Raw genomic sequence first — 19280 nt, forward strand, 5'->3', positions numbered from 1 at the left:
AACAGGTGATCTGAATAAAGACATGGGGCGCTACTTTTCTCAAATCCGCAACTTTGAGGTTGTGGAGCAGATATCAACTGCATCGCTCTATTGTTTAAACCAAAGCTCTGCCTGAAATCAGTGTCACATGGCCAGTAACCGAACTCCTCCGAGGTCCGCTTCAGTCTCTGCTAAACCAGTTTGACGTCTCCGGCTGATGAAGGGGAAGTGAACCACCGAGCCGGACAACTTTTAAAAACCCGTTTGTGTTGCTTGCGCTGCGCCGCCTGTTTGTTTTAGTTGTTTCTGTTGCTCGTCACCTTGTTTCCCTGACTCGAAACCGAGGTAAGCTCCCTGCTCGTTTCGTTGTGTTGTTGTTGCCGCCGGTTCTGTGTCGCGAAACATTCCCCCGCACACAATGTCCGATACAGCTGAGCACTGAGCGCGGCTTTGTTGTGCGAGAGCAGCGGCGCGTGCCGAACTGTGTTAAAAATCTGTTCGGTTTTTAACACTTTGTCTTTTTGCCAAATTGTGCGCTGTCTAAAAGCGACTCCGTAACTTGGTACCACTCAGCTAGACGTATTTGTCATTTCGGCGGTAGCTGTGGAGTCAACGCAATTACAATGCAACTTTTCCTATGAGCTTTTGTAGTTTAGATTTTCGGTTTACAATGTACTTGCAGTACCTTAAATTGCCAAATATATAAATGGAGTTTGGTGTTTACGTCTGTCAGGTAAAAAGCGGAAGCAACGACCTTGACAGTCAATCAAAGCTCTTAAACGCACACACACACACACACACACACACACACACACACACACACAGCAATGCCTATTTAGCTGTCAGAGTTTCTACTTGTTCAAAGTTGTGTTCCCTCACCACCTGCTGTATTTCAGAATGAACATGTTCAGAAGAGATAAAGGCTCCGCAGCCGCGACTCCAGTGCTCCCACCTAGACCCACTAAAAAGGTATGGAAAGAGGGTGGAGGACAGTGGGATCATCTTTGCTTATTTGCAAGTGTACCGGGCCATTAACTGAAGCCTCCATTTCTCTCCAGGATCCAGATAATCCCACCACGCGCAGCCTGAACACACAGGAGGCAGGAGTGGCCGCAGCCTCGCAGGTGAACCTTCACAGTTCACATATATTTATGACAAATACATGAAAACACAAGCCAGTCTACTCACTGTTAGTAATCATGTATGTGCATGATTTGCCATTATTGATCTCTTGCTCTGTATAAACATCAGAGGACGCGGGTGATGGGAGTCATACAGAAGGTCAACCCCTTCAAGTCCGCCTCGCAGGTTGAAAACACAGAAAAGACATAACATTGGATTTTTATCATCTTAATGTTACAATTATAGAACTTTAATTCTTTTTTCAGGCCTCCTCTGACGTCAGCAAAGCTCCCTCCTCAGAGTCACTGGAAGAGGCAACAGACCCCTTAGAAGTGAGCCGGTGGTTGTGGTGATATATTTTTGTACATGCAAACATTTGATGTTACAGATAAAGGCGGTGTCCTTGAACGCAACCAGGAAAATTTGCTATTTACATTTTTTTTTCCACCTGAACAAAAATAGCAATAGTTGTGATATTCTTCTGCGTTTAAACAAAATAAAATAAAAAAGTAACTACACCCTTGGCATGAGACGCTGGTATTCCCCCCTGTAGCCACATTTATAGGCATCCACAACCATTTTTCTGAAGGCCACACATGCCTAATGTCATTTCAAGTAGTTCAAACTGCAATATGTATTATGACTTAAGTAATAATACATCAATATTAATAACAATACTCCAATCATTTATAATATATACCTCTGAAAGATACCTAGCAGAATGTCACTGCATTTAAGATAAAAAAAAATTAACTTGTAATGAAGCCTTCTGAATGTGTTGTGTTACTATTTATACTTACAAGTATCTTAGTACTGCTGTTGACTGAAAAACTGTGATTATTATTATTATTACTATTTTGAGTTTGAACCAGCAGCATTTAAAGTGGTAGTGAAGCTGGTTGTGAAAGTTCAGCCACAGAGCGGATGTTTTTCTACGTGCTGTAAGGAGGATTCGCTGCCATTAAATTCCTTGAATCGAGGTCAGTGAAGAGTGACTGAATGACCGTAGTTTGAAACTTTCCATTTCAGAACCCCGGTATGCTGAAAGGAGTCATTCAGAAGGTCAACCCATTCAAGTCTACCTCGCAGGTAAACCGCAGCATTGTCCGCATGTTACAAAGGGAACGGGAACAACAGCGAGGGACGATCTGCGTCAAGACAACGTGAAGCGTCCGCTCAGCTGAATTCTTTTCCTTTCTTTTCCTCTTACAGGTCTCTAAAGCTGCATCCTCAGAGTCACTGGAGCAAGGCAGGGTTTCAGACTCTACTCAGGTAGAAAAACACGTTCGCAGGAGTTTGTCACGTTGTCAAGAAAACAAATTTCCTCCAGAATAAAATGATCTAACGTGGACAAAAATATCATCAACATAAATGCATAATAATCATTTTTGTGGAGGTTAAAGGCAGATTTATTTTATTTATTTATTTTTTTGCTCCCGAGTGAAATGAAGAAACGAGATGGTTAATTCAGGTTTGAAACTTTACTTTAAAGTCACAACCAATAAGCTTCTTTGAATCCCTCCTTTTAAACAGAGCTAAAAGGAAGCACGTCTTTTGCATTGCAAAACGCAATTCGTGTTGTGACGTGTTTGTAAGGCCGAGCGACAGGGACAGAATCTCATCACGTTATTTTAGCAAACCTAGATATAAATATGTTAACAATACAGAAAGGGGTGACTAGTGGTGCTTTTACAAAATATTTACAGAGATTTTGATAGATTTGTTTCAGCTGATTGTTTCCTGTACGACTTCCCCTCAACACATCCTGTTCATGCACACGACTACATTTAACACTTATTTTATGAGCAACCTGAGATTTGTATGAACGCTCACACTTAATTTAATTAAAGATCGCAGTGATGTTTATACAGCATAGGACCCAAGTTTAAATAAATAAAAAAATTAAAATCACAGCTTGCTGCCAGATAATGCCAGATCATCACCTCCACATACAATAAAATGAAACTGCTTTTTAAGACAAAAGAATATGTAGTAGTGAGAAACGTCAGTGTGATTTATCACCTGTGGTTGTGTTTCAGAATCCCGGTATGTTTAAAGGAGTGATGCAGAAAGTCAACCCCTTCAAGTCTTCTACGCAGGTACCGTCTCACCTTCTCATCTTTTTTACGAGGCAAAGCAGCAGAAAACAGTGGAGCAAAGATGGTAAGTACATTCACTAAACGGTAAAATCCCAAAATAAGTTGTTTTTGATTTTAGGTGCCAAAGAGTGATCCTCAAGACGATTCTGCAAATCCACGAGAGACAGGAAAAGACCTTCAGGACAAACAGGTGCACCGAGCCTCGCTGTGACTAGTTCGCCAATCTAACATTCACACGCGTGTTCAATTTCACTCTTTATTTATTTTTATTTTTTTATCATTAAGAATCCAGGAACGATCGCAGGGATGATTCAGAAAGTCAACCCATTCAAGTCCTCCCAGCCAAAGGTACCGTTTTAATGATTAGGACCTACTGTGACCTTGGAGACTGAGCTTTTTTATCTTACCTATCTGGACATTTTTAAAATACCAGTGCCCCCCTTCCTCACGTGCTCTACCTTCATGTTCCCAGGACACCCAGCCTCTACACAGCGACCTCTCCTCCAGCAGTGGAAGCCTGCCTGACAACAACCTGCCGGAGAAGCAGGTAGCTCTGTGAGATCAGGACTAAATTAAACAGTCATGTTCTATTATTTAAATCATGAAAAAAAGCATTTTATAACGATGGAAAACACCAGGACTCATTTTGAAAAGGGTTGCTTTCTCGTACATCGTTAGTGTTGTTTCTCGCTACGACCACAGGGTGGCGCCAAAGTAACTTTAATCGTAAAAGAGCAAGCGCTCATTAATAAGGTGTTCATACATGCGTTCAGATTGTTTTACTGCTTTATCGCCTCACAAACGTGATGAAAACATGTATTTAATTAACTTTTTTTTTCTCTTTATTTTAGAACCCTGGCGGGTTCAAAGGGATGATTCAGAAAGTGAACCCCTTTAAGTCTCACACGCAGGTATCGTAAAGATGACCATCTCGCCTATATTGATTAAACTATTATTATTATACTTTTTTTTTTTTAAAGCCTGGTTTACAGGCGTCTGATCATTTCGATTGGATTACCAGCCGGTGTTGAGTTTGTAACACCGGCTGGATGCTGCTGTGTTTCGTTGTGATGCAGACGGCGGCTGACGAGTGTCAGACAGACTCGGCGGTTCCCGCTACACTTCCCTCCGTTATGACGCAGGTAAAGTGATTAAGTGATGGAGGAAGTAACGCAGCATTGGAAACAGTTTTTGGCAAATTAAAATACCGCCTTGACGCAGGTTCCTTGTCAATGAATTCTTGCCTTTTGTCCTGACGTGCTTTTAACAGGAACTAGTTGCAACTCCACCTCTCGTGTTGTACATGTTTCCAGTAAATGTTTGGAGCCTGATTTGGCTATTTTGAAGTTATGTTGTGTGATTTTTTTATTTTTTTTTTTTTCAATTAGCATGTTCCGGTTGAAGATGCTCTTAGTCTTTATTTTTTTTGGTCTTCTTTTTCTCCCATTACTTTCTTATTTACCAGGAAAACCAAGATATTCACAGCGACCAGTCGTCCAGCTCTGAAAGTTTAGATGACAGCACAATAGAGAGACACGTAAGACAGTTTGTCCTTCTTTTAAATTGTCTTTTCTTCATATTTTTCAACTGAATCAGGATTAAAGTTTTTGCCTTAAAATCTTAAAAAAAATAAATTTAAAAAAAAATTTAAAAAAAAAAGGTCTGCTGGTGCGTCTTAAAGACAGATGTTATCTTGCCGTTTTGATTCCCCTGCTGTATAAATGGACGGATGTGCAGTTCAGTCACAAGTGCACGCAGTCAAGCATCCGTCCGAGAAGAGCTTCCTGCAAGGAAACGATGGCCGTTAGTTTTCCACGGTGATTGCTCATCAGGTGTCTGGCAAGAGCCAGATAAACAGTTCTACCGGATATCATCTTTTTTTATATATATATATATTTAAGTTCTATTTAGGGATATTGACAAGTGTATAATTCAGGACGTAAGTAATAAAACCCCACAACCCAAGAATCAGTTAGCAGATACAGAAATGTGAGAAAAATAAAAATCCGACTTTAGTGAGTGCTGACCTCCGACCCCGTCCGCAGTCTATTTGGTACACAGATGCTAACTCCAGCTGTGAGGTGAAGACTCAGCCAGCGGAGGCCCCGAAGAAAAGAACGAAGGTAACGCAGACGTTCAGGTCAGATTACATTCACATTAAAGTAGCAAAAACTGGGTCAAGGTGACAGCGACGTAGTTACCGCTCTTTTATTGTTAGAGGGGACGAAGGCTACATAGATGTGGAAATACAATTTTAACTTCTTTTTTTTTTTTTTTTTCTCCAGACTTTCATAATAAGGAGGATTCTTCCCACTTCATTGTTTGGGTCCAGGACAAAGGTGAGGCCAACATCTGTAACGATGCTGCAGAATGTAAAAATGACCTTGTGATCCTGCTTTGTTTTTAAAAATACAAATTCTATTTTCTACACGGAGAGTAAGATATTTTTTGATGATTTAGTCATTTATGTTTTTGACTGCGCAGGATTCTGCAAATGAATCTTCTGACACTCGAGCACCGCTACAGGTTAGTAGTGCAGACAGGTTTAGTGTGTTTTATACCGTTCAAACACTGAAGACATTCAAAAGCCTCACATTCAGGCTTGGAAATGAATTTAAACTAATTTATTTCTCAGACTGAAACGACATACAACTGAAAAGTATAGCAGACACATTATACATTTGAATTTACCCCCAAAAAGTGCAGTCGAGACGACAGCATGCGGCTACAGTTTAACTGCTGTGAAGGTGGTTGTTCACAAACTCATTTGCGCTGTGGTGTTACGTAACTGTAAATAAAACCTTTCATGGCTGAAAAATATATCTCTAATTCAATAGCGTGGGGAGGTTACGGTTCACATAGTTCACATAGTGTGGGTTAGACAGCAGCTTTTATTTGGCCATTTCATTTTTAATCCCACTTAATCCTTTGTTGGATTATCTTGTGATCAGAATTCCAGCCAATGATTTGCGTGCGTCTTCAGGTAAATTGGACACCACATTTCCTCATATTTCTCTTAATTTCCTGTTGTCAAATCTAACCATCACATAACCCGACGCGCAAAGTGCCCCAATCGTCACCGAGTTTAAACCAGCAGGGCGAATCCTTGAAAAGGTTAATAGACAATGAAACGGATGCTGTGATTCATTTTAAAAGGAGGACAGGAAGGAGTATATCACACAACATGCATCTAGGGTGCTGTAAACTATTTACTGGAGCTAACATTGAGCTTGATGTGTAGGTGCAATATATTTTTTTTTTTTCACAAAAATAGCTGAGATGACAAAACTTGAATTTAAAATTAGCTCAACTGCAAGTGAGTCATTCGGGTTATCGAGTATCTTGAGAGGAAATCACACACACACACACACACACACACACACCTGCCTTCTTTCCTTCCTTAGAAAGTGATCAGACAGAATAACCTCAAACGTGTCATTAATAAACTACGACGGCATTCAGAATGTTTCATCGTTATTAAGTCACGAAACCATTAAGGGATACATGGCTGACAATGTGTTCTGATCTAAAGAGGCATGCGTGCAGAAAAAGCAATGCCAGACTCCTCCCGTACTCTCATGAAGGGCGGAAAAAAAGAGGTGGTGGTGATTTATTCAGACTTGATTAACTGTCGGCTTTGAAGATGTAGTTCCAGCATGTTTGTCGTAGGTAAGGTATTTAACTTTGGCTTTTGACTGTTTGTTTTTTTGTTTTTTTTATGCCACACCCGAACCCTTCATGATGACCTGTTGACGTTTTAATATCACGGATACTGCCAACAACACCACTACAGTTAACGTAATGCCCTTTTCCTGCAGAAAAACACTAGCATTTTTGTATTTATTTATTGCAGTGATAGAAAACGTTGTAAAATATTTGAATGCACTTTCTGTTAACAGTAATTATATAATGAGGGCAAATTTAGACAGGTTGTTAGTTTTGAGGTTAGACAGTCCGGACCAGAAAAGCTCCATTTCAAGTTCAGACAGAAAACGGAATCAGCAACACAAATAAAGCAAAACAAAAAAAAAGCAGCTGACGATGTCTGACGGTTCAAAGGAAAAATATTGACAAAACGCAAAAGTCTGGGAACGTTTTTTTATTGGCACTCGGCTATTAAGTCCAGATGAAGTTGTGTCCTTGCTAACGGAAGTCTTAATCATGTTTTACAGCAGGAACGCGTCGCCGTGGGTTTTTAGAGCTGCACGCAACGATTTCAAACTGTTTTGTTTGTGAAGGTCAAAAGTGTCTTGTTTTGTCCCGTCAGTCAACAACTGAAAAGACAGTCAACTTTTCATTATGGAGAACTAAAGAACCTGAAAATAGTTACATTTAGAAAGCTGAAAACTGAGAATTTTAGCTGTTTTCATGAAAAAAAAAAAAAAAGAAGTATTTTCCGTTTGAGTTTATTAGTTTTCTTGAATTGGCAACACGGCAAACTGAAGTTTCAAACAAGAGGATTTTTAGCTCTTTATAAATTCTGTCCAGTGATTGTTTACGATGTGTGACACCCTCTGTTTGTCTAGGAGGTTGTTGAAGTTCAGACGCTACAAATGGCCGAAGTCCCAGTGCCCAGTGAGGGAACGGGCCTGGACCCTCTAGACGTACGGACGCTCCTCTCTTTTTCAATGTCACTACTGATGCGTGCAGCTTTGCGTATTTCAAATGTCTCTGTGCACGCAGAAATATTTCAAATGAGTTTGAAACTGTTCCCAGGATGAAGAAGGCCTTTTGGCGTGGTGGAGAACCGTGGAGGGTAAAACCTGATTTACTGCTCATCCTGTTGAATAATAGTGGAAACTTGTGGTTGTAATCACTACTTTTCTGTGCGTTAGGATGGGATGAGTGGAACGAGGCGAACCAGAAGGAAGAAGCTGAAGAGTAAGGATCTTTTAAGTTATACTTTTCTCTTCTTTTTTTTTTTTTAAGGCTTTAGAGTTCATTGTAATGTCTTTTAAGAGGAGAACGTTCAAGTGTTATTACAGGAAAATGGTTAAAAAGTCCCAGATAATCTAGTTTGATATTTCCTTTTTTGAGATTTCCACCTCACAGAATTGTTTTCCTGCTCCACGCAAGGTCGACACGTCGTCCATAAAACTGCAATCTTTCACGTACATCTCGGTATGAAATCCCCCCTCCCCCACCCCCCGTTCCCTCCTCTCAGGGTGGTGGAGGAAGCAGCCGACCGCGTCTTCATGGCGGCTCGTCTCTTCGTCCGCTTCTTCAACCAGCGCGGCGCCTCCCTCCAGCAGCGGATCCTCGAGCTGCTCGCCTCGGCCGACGCCGCCGACAACTTCCACAAGAAAACGGTGAAGGCCAGCGTGGGCGGCGGGGTGGCGAGCGTCGCCGGCTCCATCACGACCATCACCGGCCTCATCCTGGCGCCTTTCACGGCGGGGACGTCGCTCATCGTCACGGCCGTGGGCATCGGCATCGCCACGGCGGGGGGGGTGGCGTCCGCGTCGGCCAACATCACCGACACGGTGCACTCCAAGACGGACCGCAAGAAGGTGGAGAAGATGATCCAAGACTACCAGGAGGAGATTAAGGACATCGGGGAGTGCCTGGAGTTCTTGCAGGTGACGACGACAGACAGCAGGTTTTTAGCAACTTTTAGTCACGTAAAAATTTTTTTAAAAATGCTGCAAAACTAGGGATGGGCATTTCAAGCAAAAATATTATTTGAAATTTTCTCTGAACTATTGAATTATCAATCGATTATATAGACTTATATGGTAGCTCTGTCACTGCACCGCATCATCATTTATGTTCTGAAGGACCTGCAGACAGAATTTTTTTGACAGCAGAAGTCAGATTTGCATCTTTCTGCTGTTCACATCGTGGCATCTCATTTTAACCACTATTCAAAAATCACGTACCAAAAATATGACATAATTGTACTGGGGTCCTTTTTATGTCGGAGTACGAGAAATTGTATTTGCTTGAGATTTAAAATGTGTGCATAGACAACGTGACAAAAATCAGCAATGATGTTGAAGTTGTGTCTCCAATCAAAAGTCTTAAGTTGTCCAATATAACAAATGTCAGGAGCCAAAAATTCTTTAACAGCAATTTGAAATAAAAAAAAAAAAATCTACCTTCAATCACATATCCTAAAATATTCACAACCGCAGGACTAAATTTGTTTTAACCTACCATTGACAGATTTTGTGCTGTGAACCAGCCCTTCTTTGAAAAATACTGCTTATCTGCAAAACGGATGTCAAAAACCCGTGCGGTCTAAACTTAATGTTAAAAACTCATCTCTGGCCGACAGGAAGGGATGGAGACTCTGGAGGAGTGGAACTTTGAGAAGTACGCCGAGAGCATCGCCAAGAAGCACCTGAACCAGAACGTCAAGCACGTGATGAAGGAGGGCGGCCGAGCGGGAAAGGCTTTGGTGATCAACACGGAGAGCCTGATCAACACGGTTCAGGTGCTGAGCGTCGCCGGCGGCGCCGCCAAGGCCGCCCAGGTGATGAGCGTCACCACCGGGGTCATGTCCGGCCTCTTCCTGGCTCTCGACGTGTTCTTCCTGGCAAAGGACTCGATGGAGCTGAAAAAAGGCGCCAAGACGGAGTTTGCCGAGAAGATCCGAGACGTTTGCAAGGACCTGCAGGACGGGCTGCTGGAGCTGAACAACATCAAGGAACAGCTACAAAAAACCATGGATGGGATAGAGGTGGAGGTAGAGGAGGAGGAGGATGAAGAGCAGTTGAAGTCCGATCTGAAGAAACTTGTTGAGCTCGAAGAATGAAGGACGGTTAGAAAACCAAACCGACGCGTCGCTGCTTTAAAACCAAAAAAACAATGTAGTTTCAGCAGAAACAGCACTCATCTTAATTATTATTATTATTGTTATTAAAGTGGCACTTTTTAGTTGTTTTCTAGTAATATATTTTAGATATTTATTTTTAAAGTAATTTTAAATAAATGTACTAAACCAAAAGTGGACATGTTGTAGTTGTTTTGGTGAATTGAAGTGATTTTCCCCAATAAAAATGGTTTCCTGTTTATTTGTGTGTGCAGTTGTGAAATATTGGAACTTGTTGTCCAACAGTAGGAGGAAAACCTTTTTAAACGTTTAACCCGGAGGATTCAGGCGTGGACGAGGCGTGATCAACGTGTGCTTCAGGCATTCATGTACGTGTTAATGGAAAAGAAAAGACTGCGATCACCAACTGGAAAAACTGCATTTAACATGCAAGAAAATCAATTTATCTTTTTTTGAGATGCATGGAGCTCTTCAACCAGCATGTTACAAAACAAACAGCAGCTGGCTATTTACACATCCAAGTCTTCTTTTCTAAGTTATGCAGTCTGAGACAACACATTTTTGTTTTCTGATTCTGCACAAACAATGAATGAAGTCCTTAAATGGACAAATCCACCTATAAAAGATAATTCTCAGTCTCTTGTTATTGATTTTGAAAATGTAATCACAGTAAAAGTGGTAAAAAAAAAAAATTAAACAATTTACAAGTAAAGTTAAATATTCACTGGCCTTATAAGTCCAAGTTAAAAATGATTTATACTAACTGGTGTAAATGGGATGTGCAAAAAATAGAAACACCAATGAATGTAGGCAAAAAAAAACAACCATGTACAACAGCACAGTTCAACAGCACCACAAATGACATCCTCCAAAATCACTATGAAGTTGGATCAACAGTTCTCTTGGACAAAAACTGAAAACTATAGAGATTTATTGCACAACTGTTGTACAAAACCGATTTGGTTTCAGCTATGTGTACCCAAGCAGGTCATACCTGCATTATCTCTCAAATCTTCAAAATACTTTGGTTGAGTTGCCTCAGCCAAAGTATTCACACTTTCTCAGGTTCCTTATTCCAACACATCACTGTTTCTCAAGGTTTCCTTCACAGTAGTACGAGTGTGATGTGTGCAGTCTGACTCTCGCACATACTTCTACCTTTATTAACTCGATCCCGGGTTTGAAGAACATACCTGAAGCTTTTCACGAGAAAGGCAGCGCTGAGAAAGCAGTTATGAGGAAACTTTGTCTTTTCAAACTGGTTAAATCTCGATCTCCAGCGGCGACAGACGGAAACCTCCAATTTAAGCAATCGGTTTAACAAAAGACAAAACTTTTCAATTTCTGGTGATGCAGAAAGAATCCGACACTTGACCCTTTCTGTCATTTTAATGGTCTTTATTCCCAACGTAATCTTCAAACATAAAAACACACTTCAGGAAAGCATACATGTTGATTTCTCCTGATTTTGATTCTATTTTCACACTCCGACTCTTCCAATTAGGTTTTCTATCGTGTTTTAAATCCGTTGTTTTTTGTGCGCAATAATGTAACTTTGTGAAGTGTTGTTTAAATAAACAATATTGTTATTATCAGTAGTACAGGAGCAACTTTTGTGCCATTCACTTGCCATGTTAACTTTAGACACTACATCGCAGAGGCAGCAAAGTATATCAGTGTTGATGGTGGTATTACACGTTATTAGCATTCATAGCAGCCATGTTTATAATCGTGGCAGTAATAGTTCAAGTGGAAGACCAAAAAAGAAGCTCAACAGCGAGCGAGATAATTCATAAACGGACCTAAAAGTTCCAGAAACGAACATCACAAGAAGAAAAGGCCTGAAGCCAAACTGTTGTTCAGGACAAACTACACCGGCAGCTTAAAACATGCCGTCATGCTGGTGAGTAACAGAAATCACTAAGTCTTTCCAACGTGTACTGAACGTACTTGACTGTATGACTTGTTCTTCAATGTTAAAAATGTTCCGAATAAATCTTTGTCTCGATTGTTGAAATTGAGAATGTAAAAGCTCGTACATATACGTATAGAAATATAGTTTTAATATTAAGAAGTACAGAAAACTGTATTTAAGTCAGCGGAGAAGAGCAGGAGGGCACCAAAATCTGAATAATATACTGATTAGCTGTAAATTGGTGACACGATTTTATAGCTATAATTGGATTATGGGTGATTTATGACTGATGTGTAATTTTAGTCCCATTCGAAGGATAATGTTCTGATAAATATATGAAAACACGTTTTTTTTGTCCTAAATAAAACGATTTTCTAAACCTGCGTGAATGAATTGTGAGTCACCATGAAGCCTCCAGTTTTCTCATCAGTCTAAATTTGGACGGTAACAGCTCATGTGGCGCCGGCCATAAATAAATATCCTTTTGAGTCCTTGGCAACACAGCGACGTCATTTATTGGCTCTCCACTTCAGTCAACAAGCGGGACACGGGTAGAAATAGGTTTCTCCTGTGCATTATCTGTCTGCCGTATGATAGTGCACATACATGGAGGGGTGGGCTGTGTGTGTGTGTGTGTGTGTGTGTGTGTGTGTGTGTGTGTGTGTGTGTGTGTGTGTGTGTGTGTGTGTGTGTGTGTGTGTGTGTGTGTGTGTGTGTGTGTGTGTGTGTGGGGGAGCATACACAGAATCGTGGATGCGTGATGCACTCGTGTTCAGCACAATGCTCTCACCGGAAAGACAGGTGTTTTGCGGTTTTGCTTGCGTCAATAAATGAATTCCACTTAACACGTCAGCCCGGTTCTGTGAATACTGGTTAAATTAGTTCACCCGGAGTAAAAGACGTTGGCAGGTGGCTGAGACAGCTATTTCCTCAGAAGGGCGAGGTGGCCCGAGACACAGCGCGGGATAGAAAAACAAAAACTGGATATGGTGCACGGTTCAATGCTCCATATAAATATGCACTGTGCACAAAGTACGATGCACGGATGAAGCTGCGGCTCTCGCACCTGAAAACACCTGAAGTTGGCCAAAGAGCGCCGTGAAGAGAAACACCGCGAGTCTGCCGTCTTCTGTTTTTGCGACAAAGAAACTACCGCTTTTAAGCAGATGAACCAGCAGAGCTGGATTTTTCTGCCTCTAATGCTGTTGGAAACAGCCCTGAGCAAACACGACACCGTAGGCTGCAGAGCTCGTGATCCGGCAATGATGCAACTGGTTAACGATCTGCTGCACACTTGGAAAGCTCATGTACAAGTGCTTCGATGCATAACTGACCCCGACCTCAATACCTATAAAGCCCATTAGTCAAAACTTTTGATTCCCACAATAAAGTTGCTCTTTATACTGAGTGTTTCTCCGACCCTTCATCTCGGGACGACGGTAGAAACAAAATCACTCCTAGAACTGCGGTTACGTCCAGTAGCCACTGTTTCTTTACTCGGTTCCTGTGCACCCGTTTCATGAAGGGCTCCGGGGGGTCAGATTAAGAGATGCATCAGAAGGTTACTCGAGTTGATGAACTACACTCGTTAGGTGACTGGAAAAAAACACAAACTGAAAGCCAAAAATGAAACTATCACCGGCCCATCCCGCCCAGCTGGCCAAACGCTGTCTGCCGAAGGGAAACACTGATACTGTATACTTACCTTACCAAACCAATAGTTTCAATAGAATTTCTGAGGAATAAGTGCAGGTATCTTGACAGAAGACAAAATAAAGCACAGACTCAGAAAAAAATTTAAAAAAAAAAAAAAAAAAGAGAGAACGAAACAAACAACCGACCTCACTGTACTGGATTTCTACACATGATTCCATACAATTTATTTTTTAGGTTTCCTAATTATCCCAAGAGGTCCTGCCCATGTTACTTTTTTCAGACTATATTTAACAATAATGCAATAAATCATTGAAATGTAACCAATGAACATTTTCACATTAACTTGGCAGCACACCAGTGTCGGGTAAACTTGAAACAAGCCTAAATAATGCCCAACCCATGTGTGTTATGGGTGGCATGTGAACCACTATACAATTAAGATTGCACAAATACTCGACTCTGTATTGGCGTATATTTAATGGTTGACGCTGGTATGCACCATAACATGCTGTATTATAGCGCCACGGTTTATAAAAGCAAACCAAAAGAATAATAAAGCAGAGAAAAAAAGCTGAAATAACTACAAAGTGAATATCTGAGTGACATTGCTTTCTCGCCCGTTACACCCTCAAATAACCTGTCGTTCTGCGGAAAAGAGATTAGTAGGTTGCACAAATATAAATATGTTTAAAGCTAGAATTATGCATCGCTACAGATTAAAGGTATAGTGGACATCTCAACTCAGGAGCAGTTACACGTTTATTTTTATTTCACTTTATTAATCCCCGAGGGGAAATTTCTTCGCTACAGCAGGGGGGCTCTCAGGGGGGAGCTGCTGCAGCAGGCTGCCACTAGCGCGGCGCCAGGTAACCTGACCGGAGTTGCATGTTTTTGGATGATGGGAGGAAGCCGGAGAACCCGGAGAGAACCCACGCAAGCACAGGGAGAACATGCAAACTCGGCACAGAAAGGCCCAGGACCGGATTCGAACCCAGAACCTTTTTGCTGTGAGGCGACAGTGCTAACCACTGCACCACCGTGCCGCCCAAACCAGCAAACCAGGTAAAGACAATAAGGGAAAAAAAAAACTAAAACCAAACCAGATAAAAGACATTAAGGGGGAAAAAAAACGAAAACAAAACCAGAAAAGACAATAAGGGGGGAAAAAAATAAAAAATAAAACCAAACCAGATAAAAGACATTAAGGGGAAAAAAAACGAAAACAAAACCAGAAAAGACAATAAGGGGGAAAAAAATAAAAAATAAAACAAAACCAGATAAAGACATTAAGGGGGGAAAAAACGAAAACAAAACCAGAAAAGACAATAAGGGGTAAATTTAAAAAAATAAATAAATAAAACAAAACCAGATAAAGACATTAAGGGGGGAAAAAACGAAAACAAAACCAGATAAAGACAATAAAGGGGGAAAAAAAAAAAAAAAAAACATAAAAGACAGAAATACATTTTTAAAGCCTGCAAAGACTTTGCCCTCAGGTGCAAGAAAGCTAGGTTATGTAATGCTGCTTAACACGGACCAAACAACACGATGAAGATCATGAGGATCAGGTTTCACAGTCATTTTGTCAAAGGCCGCCGAGATGTGCTTTTTCATGATGTATGAAAATGCACAACAAGTTTCTTTCCAAACTAATTGCTGCAACAAGTACACTCGAGTCACGCCGGTCTCGTGAAGTATCATGTGATTGGTTACACACAATCTACAGGACAAAGTTAAAATGCATAACTGACTCATCTCTACTCGGTTCGTCTCTTTTTTTTTCTTCTTCTTCTTTTGAACATGAAGCATCATATCTAATTAAATGCTCAGTTCCATCCATCACACATGATAGCTGTAATTATATAATTACTAAAGAGAACAGTAAAGAGTGGACAAATATTTGGTGTGGTTTGCATACTGACGGCGACTTCTTTGTCTATAAGCACATTGTAAACAGACACAGTCCGTCAACTTTTTGCCAGGGAAATTCTCAGACACGACAATGAGAGGAATCAGGGTTAAGTATGAGGAAACTAAAAGAATGCACTGGTTACAACAGAGTATCGTTAAAAAAAACAAAAACAAAAAACAACAAGTGGACAATAGATTTTTTTTTTTTTTATGATACAGTTTTTCCACGCTTTTAGTTTACAACAAACACAATGCCTGGCTTAAAATAGTACTTATAATTATGATAAAATAATGTGGTCCATCGCAGTACACTCCTTTGAAGAAACGGGGCCTTGCATGCATTATATATACATATATATAATAGGAAAGGGGAAACGTTGTGAACGAGCATAATTCACCCAACTGTAAATCAGTTCCTGTCACGCACCTGAGGCACGATGCCCTCACGTTGTAAAGTCCAAAGTAGCGACGGCAACCCTCTGATCAAGGAACTTCAGTTTATAAATCTCCACCGTGGCACACTGTTACCATGGAAACCATCTTCAGTAATAGTTTTGCCTCAGTAACATGGATCACTTCCTTGTGACCCCGGCCATTATAAAGACCTTGAAGCCTTTTCTGTAAACAAACTACCGGTAGCTGACAGCAACCGGCTAGAATAAGCAAACAGGTGGCACATCTGATACCCGTTACACCTTCACCGCCTCCGTATTGGATTTATAAAGTGTGCTCTTACCGTATCATAAAATCTGATGGCACTCATCTGCTCCTTCAAATCAATCTAATTTTTTTTTTTTTTTAATTTATGTATTTGTGTATTTTTGCATTGAAAACCGGCAACAGCAAAAAATACACTGCTGGCAATCCACTGGAATTCAATTTGTGATCATTTTGCAGCCAACTGTCAAACCTGGAAAAACCCTCAGCTGCCCACTCAATAAGATGAAGATGTTTGGGGTAGAAAACATTTGCAAACATTTCAACCCAGCCAAACTCTCCTGAATCAGGAATTAGGGCATATTTGTGCAAAGAACAGCGTATTTTAGAAACACGTCCTGTATTGTCGAAGCTCCTCATACTTTAATGATTACTTTAATATTTACGCCCTCGTCGTTTCTTTGCAGCACAAAGAAATGACGCACTGCATGTAACAAAGCCGGAGTGACAGCATGCCGCTGATGGATTCCACCGTCAGTTCAACGTATGTTTGACATTAACAAGCTCGGTCTGATTCACAACATCAAGATGCGGCCAAAGAAAAAAGAAAAACATCACAAGACAGCGTACGCAAGACGAGAAACACTCATTTACCAGTTCAATCAAACGGATTGGACACAGAAAACACATGACTAAGAGTCGGTCGGTGGCTTCCTCGTCACACACACACACACACACACACACACACCGTACCTTCACCAAGGGGTTCGGACAGCTTCCTGAACCGCACGCAAAGATAAAAAGACAGAAATTCAAAATGTATGTGAATTTAAGATTGAAGTTGAATGCTTTTCTACATGCTGTTTAGGATACTTAGGTGACTCCATAGAGGAGAAATAGAAAAATAACTAGAACATGTCAAATTTACACTCTTCCTCTTCCACACGTACAAAAAAAAAAAAAAAAAAGCTATTACGGAAAAAAGTTCAGAAATATTTCGAGCGTCACTGATCTGCTGATTCACCTGCAAGTTCAACCTGACTCTGACGCAGAGTTTTCTTGAAAACACCCCCCCCCCTCCCATGTTATTTTTTTTTCCCCCATGTTATTTTCCTGTTGTCAAAGGACTCTGACACTTTGACATTACCATACATCCTCCACAGTTGTGCAATGATAAAAGATATTAACGTGCAGGATACATGATTTACATTTGATCATATTTAAACAACGAGGGAAAAATGCACACAAAAAAAACAACAACAATGTCTTACCGGTCAAAATAACCATGTGCATGTCTTATCTAGTTCCACACGTGAATTAAGAGATTTCAAGTGGTCTCCTGTTGTGTGTGTACAATGTGCAGACCTAATTGAGTAACGACCACTGTCCATTTTAGTAACAGGACATTTCGGAGGCGCCTGAACTTGCCCGCGCCGTCATTGGACGGAGCAAACGTTCACAATAAAACGCAGCTCACAATGGAGATACTGAAGCACAGACGAGACCTTAAAGAGCTCCGTCAAACCAGTTCCTGGCATTGTGTTAGCGGTCTAATGACTGGTTTCATAACGCCAACCACACACACACACACACACACATAGCTGGTTATAAAGGCTTACAAACAGAAGGTCCTCCAACCCGTTCCTTTCAATTATACACCTTCACGAGTACGTAGGTGACATCGTTAAGGTGCCTCTCTTTAGGAGGGACGGCGTTAACATGACAATTAAGTCACACAGGTTACGCAAAGGCCCTTTACTACCTCCACTGACACTGAGCAACTCTCTAACTGGAAAAACTGGACAAATTCATCACTTTGATTTCAAATCAAAGTACGGACAGGTGACAAATTAAAGGGAAAAAAAGACAAGGACATTAATTGTCTTGGGTAGGTGTTGGGCCACCGCACGCCGTCTCTCAGCTCGACTGGCGGGATGGAAAACACTTCTTCCGATATTCCCTCATTTTGGTGTTTTGGAAAACAAAATCTCCCCTGGGTGTTCAACTAGACCACGTGATTCTCACCACTGTCACACAGCAAACTGTTCAGTGACCTCCGTGTCCTTACGATGAGGGAAACCACTACCATATCATAACAGCATGAAGATGAGCACTTCTAACAACTTTGTATTGATTTGCAGTGGCCCGTCCCCACTGAGGGGGACAAGAGGACCCAAAACATGCCAGAAAAAAAAAAAGAAGCCCCTTCAGATTTTACAATCTGGACTTGTAATGACATCCTCGCTCTGTAACTAGTCGGTCAGACCACCCTATCAGTTCACACATATTTTTGGTATATTGAAAGCTTAAAACCCTTCTTCGGTGCAATATATCAAACACTTCCTTGTAGGACGTTACTGCGTGACTGCTCTATCAGATACGAGTACCATTCAGGCAAAGAAACAGTACGCGGGACAGACTGCGATTGTCTTCTTGATTTCATCATGTCAATCACGTTGGTTACTGGCTTTGCGAGTCACAAAGGAAGTAAATGAAACAAAATGCTCACAGACAAAGAGGGTTAAAAGTGCCATGACATGGCAAAATCAATGTGTGGTTTCTGTCAAGACACGCCTTTAACCCTCGTTTCTCACTACACCCTGTGGAAATATTATCAGTGACGTCAGAAGTTGTCCCCCCCAACCCCCGGTACACTGACTCTCTTCCCTCCCCTTAGTTTAAATAGGCAGGAGAGCGAACAGGTGTCACAACTTTACCTTGGAGTCCTTGGAGACATTTGAGGACATTTATCTAGCAGTGATACCCGAGAATAAAACTGCAAGAGATTTTCCCTCCCAGGAACGACACCTGATTTAAACAGAACTTCACGTCATCATTCACAAGAAGAGCTACAGGTAGGCTACAGCGAGATGTATATATACTTGTATATTTGGAAAATTTCATATCTTTTTTTTTTATCTATTTCTTATATTACTTTTGTAGGAATATCATGTGGTGTACATGTAATCAGGTCTATCATTTTGAAAGGTTTTCCATTGCATGAGTGCACTATTACATAAAACAATTTAATGTAAATTAAGACTTATATTAATAGTTATAATATTTGAAAATATCATACATAATTAATAATAATGAGCACTGTGGTGATATCAAGAAAATATATTATGATGCCTAATTTTTATTAATATTTCATGTTTTATTAATT

At 40.8% G+C, this 19280-nt stretch overlaps 1 protein-coding gene across 2 annotated transcripts; it reads left to right on the forward strand.

Moving 5' to 3' along the window:
• Window positions 1–170: 170 nt before the first annotated feature.
• LOC138626362 (uncharacterized) lies at window positions 171–10187 on the forward strand. 2 transcript variants are annotated; one of them, XM_069707948.1, is made up of 22 exons: window positions 171–324; window positions 876–948; window positions 1038–1103; window positions 1231–1287; window positions 1368–1433; window positions 2131–2190; window positions 2314–2373; window positions 3141–3200; window positions 3319–3390; window positions 3486–3548; window positions 3673–3747; window positions 4052–4111; window positions 4277–4342; window positions 4666–4737; window positions 5246–5323; window positions 5486–5539; window positions 5685–5726; window positions 7727–7804; window positions 7917–7956; window positions 8036–8081; window positions 8365–8779; window positions 9478–10187. In XM_069707948.1, exons 2-22 carry the CDS (start codon window positions 877–879, stop codon window positions 9955–9957), a joined length of 2082 nt encoding a protein of 693 aa, XP_069564049.1. In that variant the 5' UTR covers window positions 171–324; window position 876; the 3' UTR covers window positions 9958–10187. The 2 variants fall into 2 exon arrangements, with proteins under 2 accessions (XP_069564049.1, XP_069564050.1); XM_069707949.1 differs by lacking the exon at window positions 5685–5726.
• Window positions 10188–19280: the final 9093 nt, after the last annotated feature.

This window comes from Brachyistius frenatus, unplaced genomic scaffold (assembly GCF_029030835.1).
Source record: "Brachyistius frenatus isolate BFR_SWC_R1_liver_20210118 unplaced genomic scaffold, ASM2903083v1 Contig_73, whole genome shotgun sequence".
NCBI classification, from domain to species: domain Eukaryota; kingdom Metazoa; phylum Chordata; class Actinopteri; family Embiotocidae; genus Brachyistius; species Brachyistius frenatus.

Coding starts and splice junctions, on each gene's coding strand:
- LOC138626362 (XM_069707948.1), top strand. CDS start 877: ATGAACATGTTCAGAAGAGATAAAGGCTCCGCAGCCGCGACTCCAGTG. Junction 4,738..5,245: donor ACAGCACAATAGAGAGACAC/GTAAGACAGTTT, acceptor CCCCGTCCGCAG/TCTATTTGGTACACAGATGC. Junction 5,540..5,684: donor TGTTTGGGTCCAGGACAAAG/GTGAGGCCAACA, acceptor TTGACTGCGCAG/GATTCTGCAAATGAATCTTC.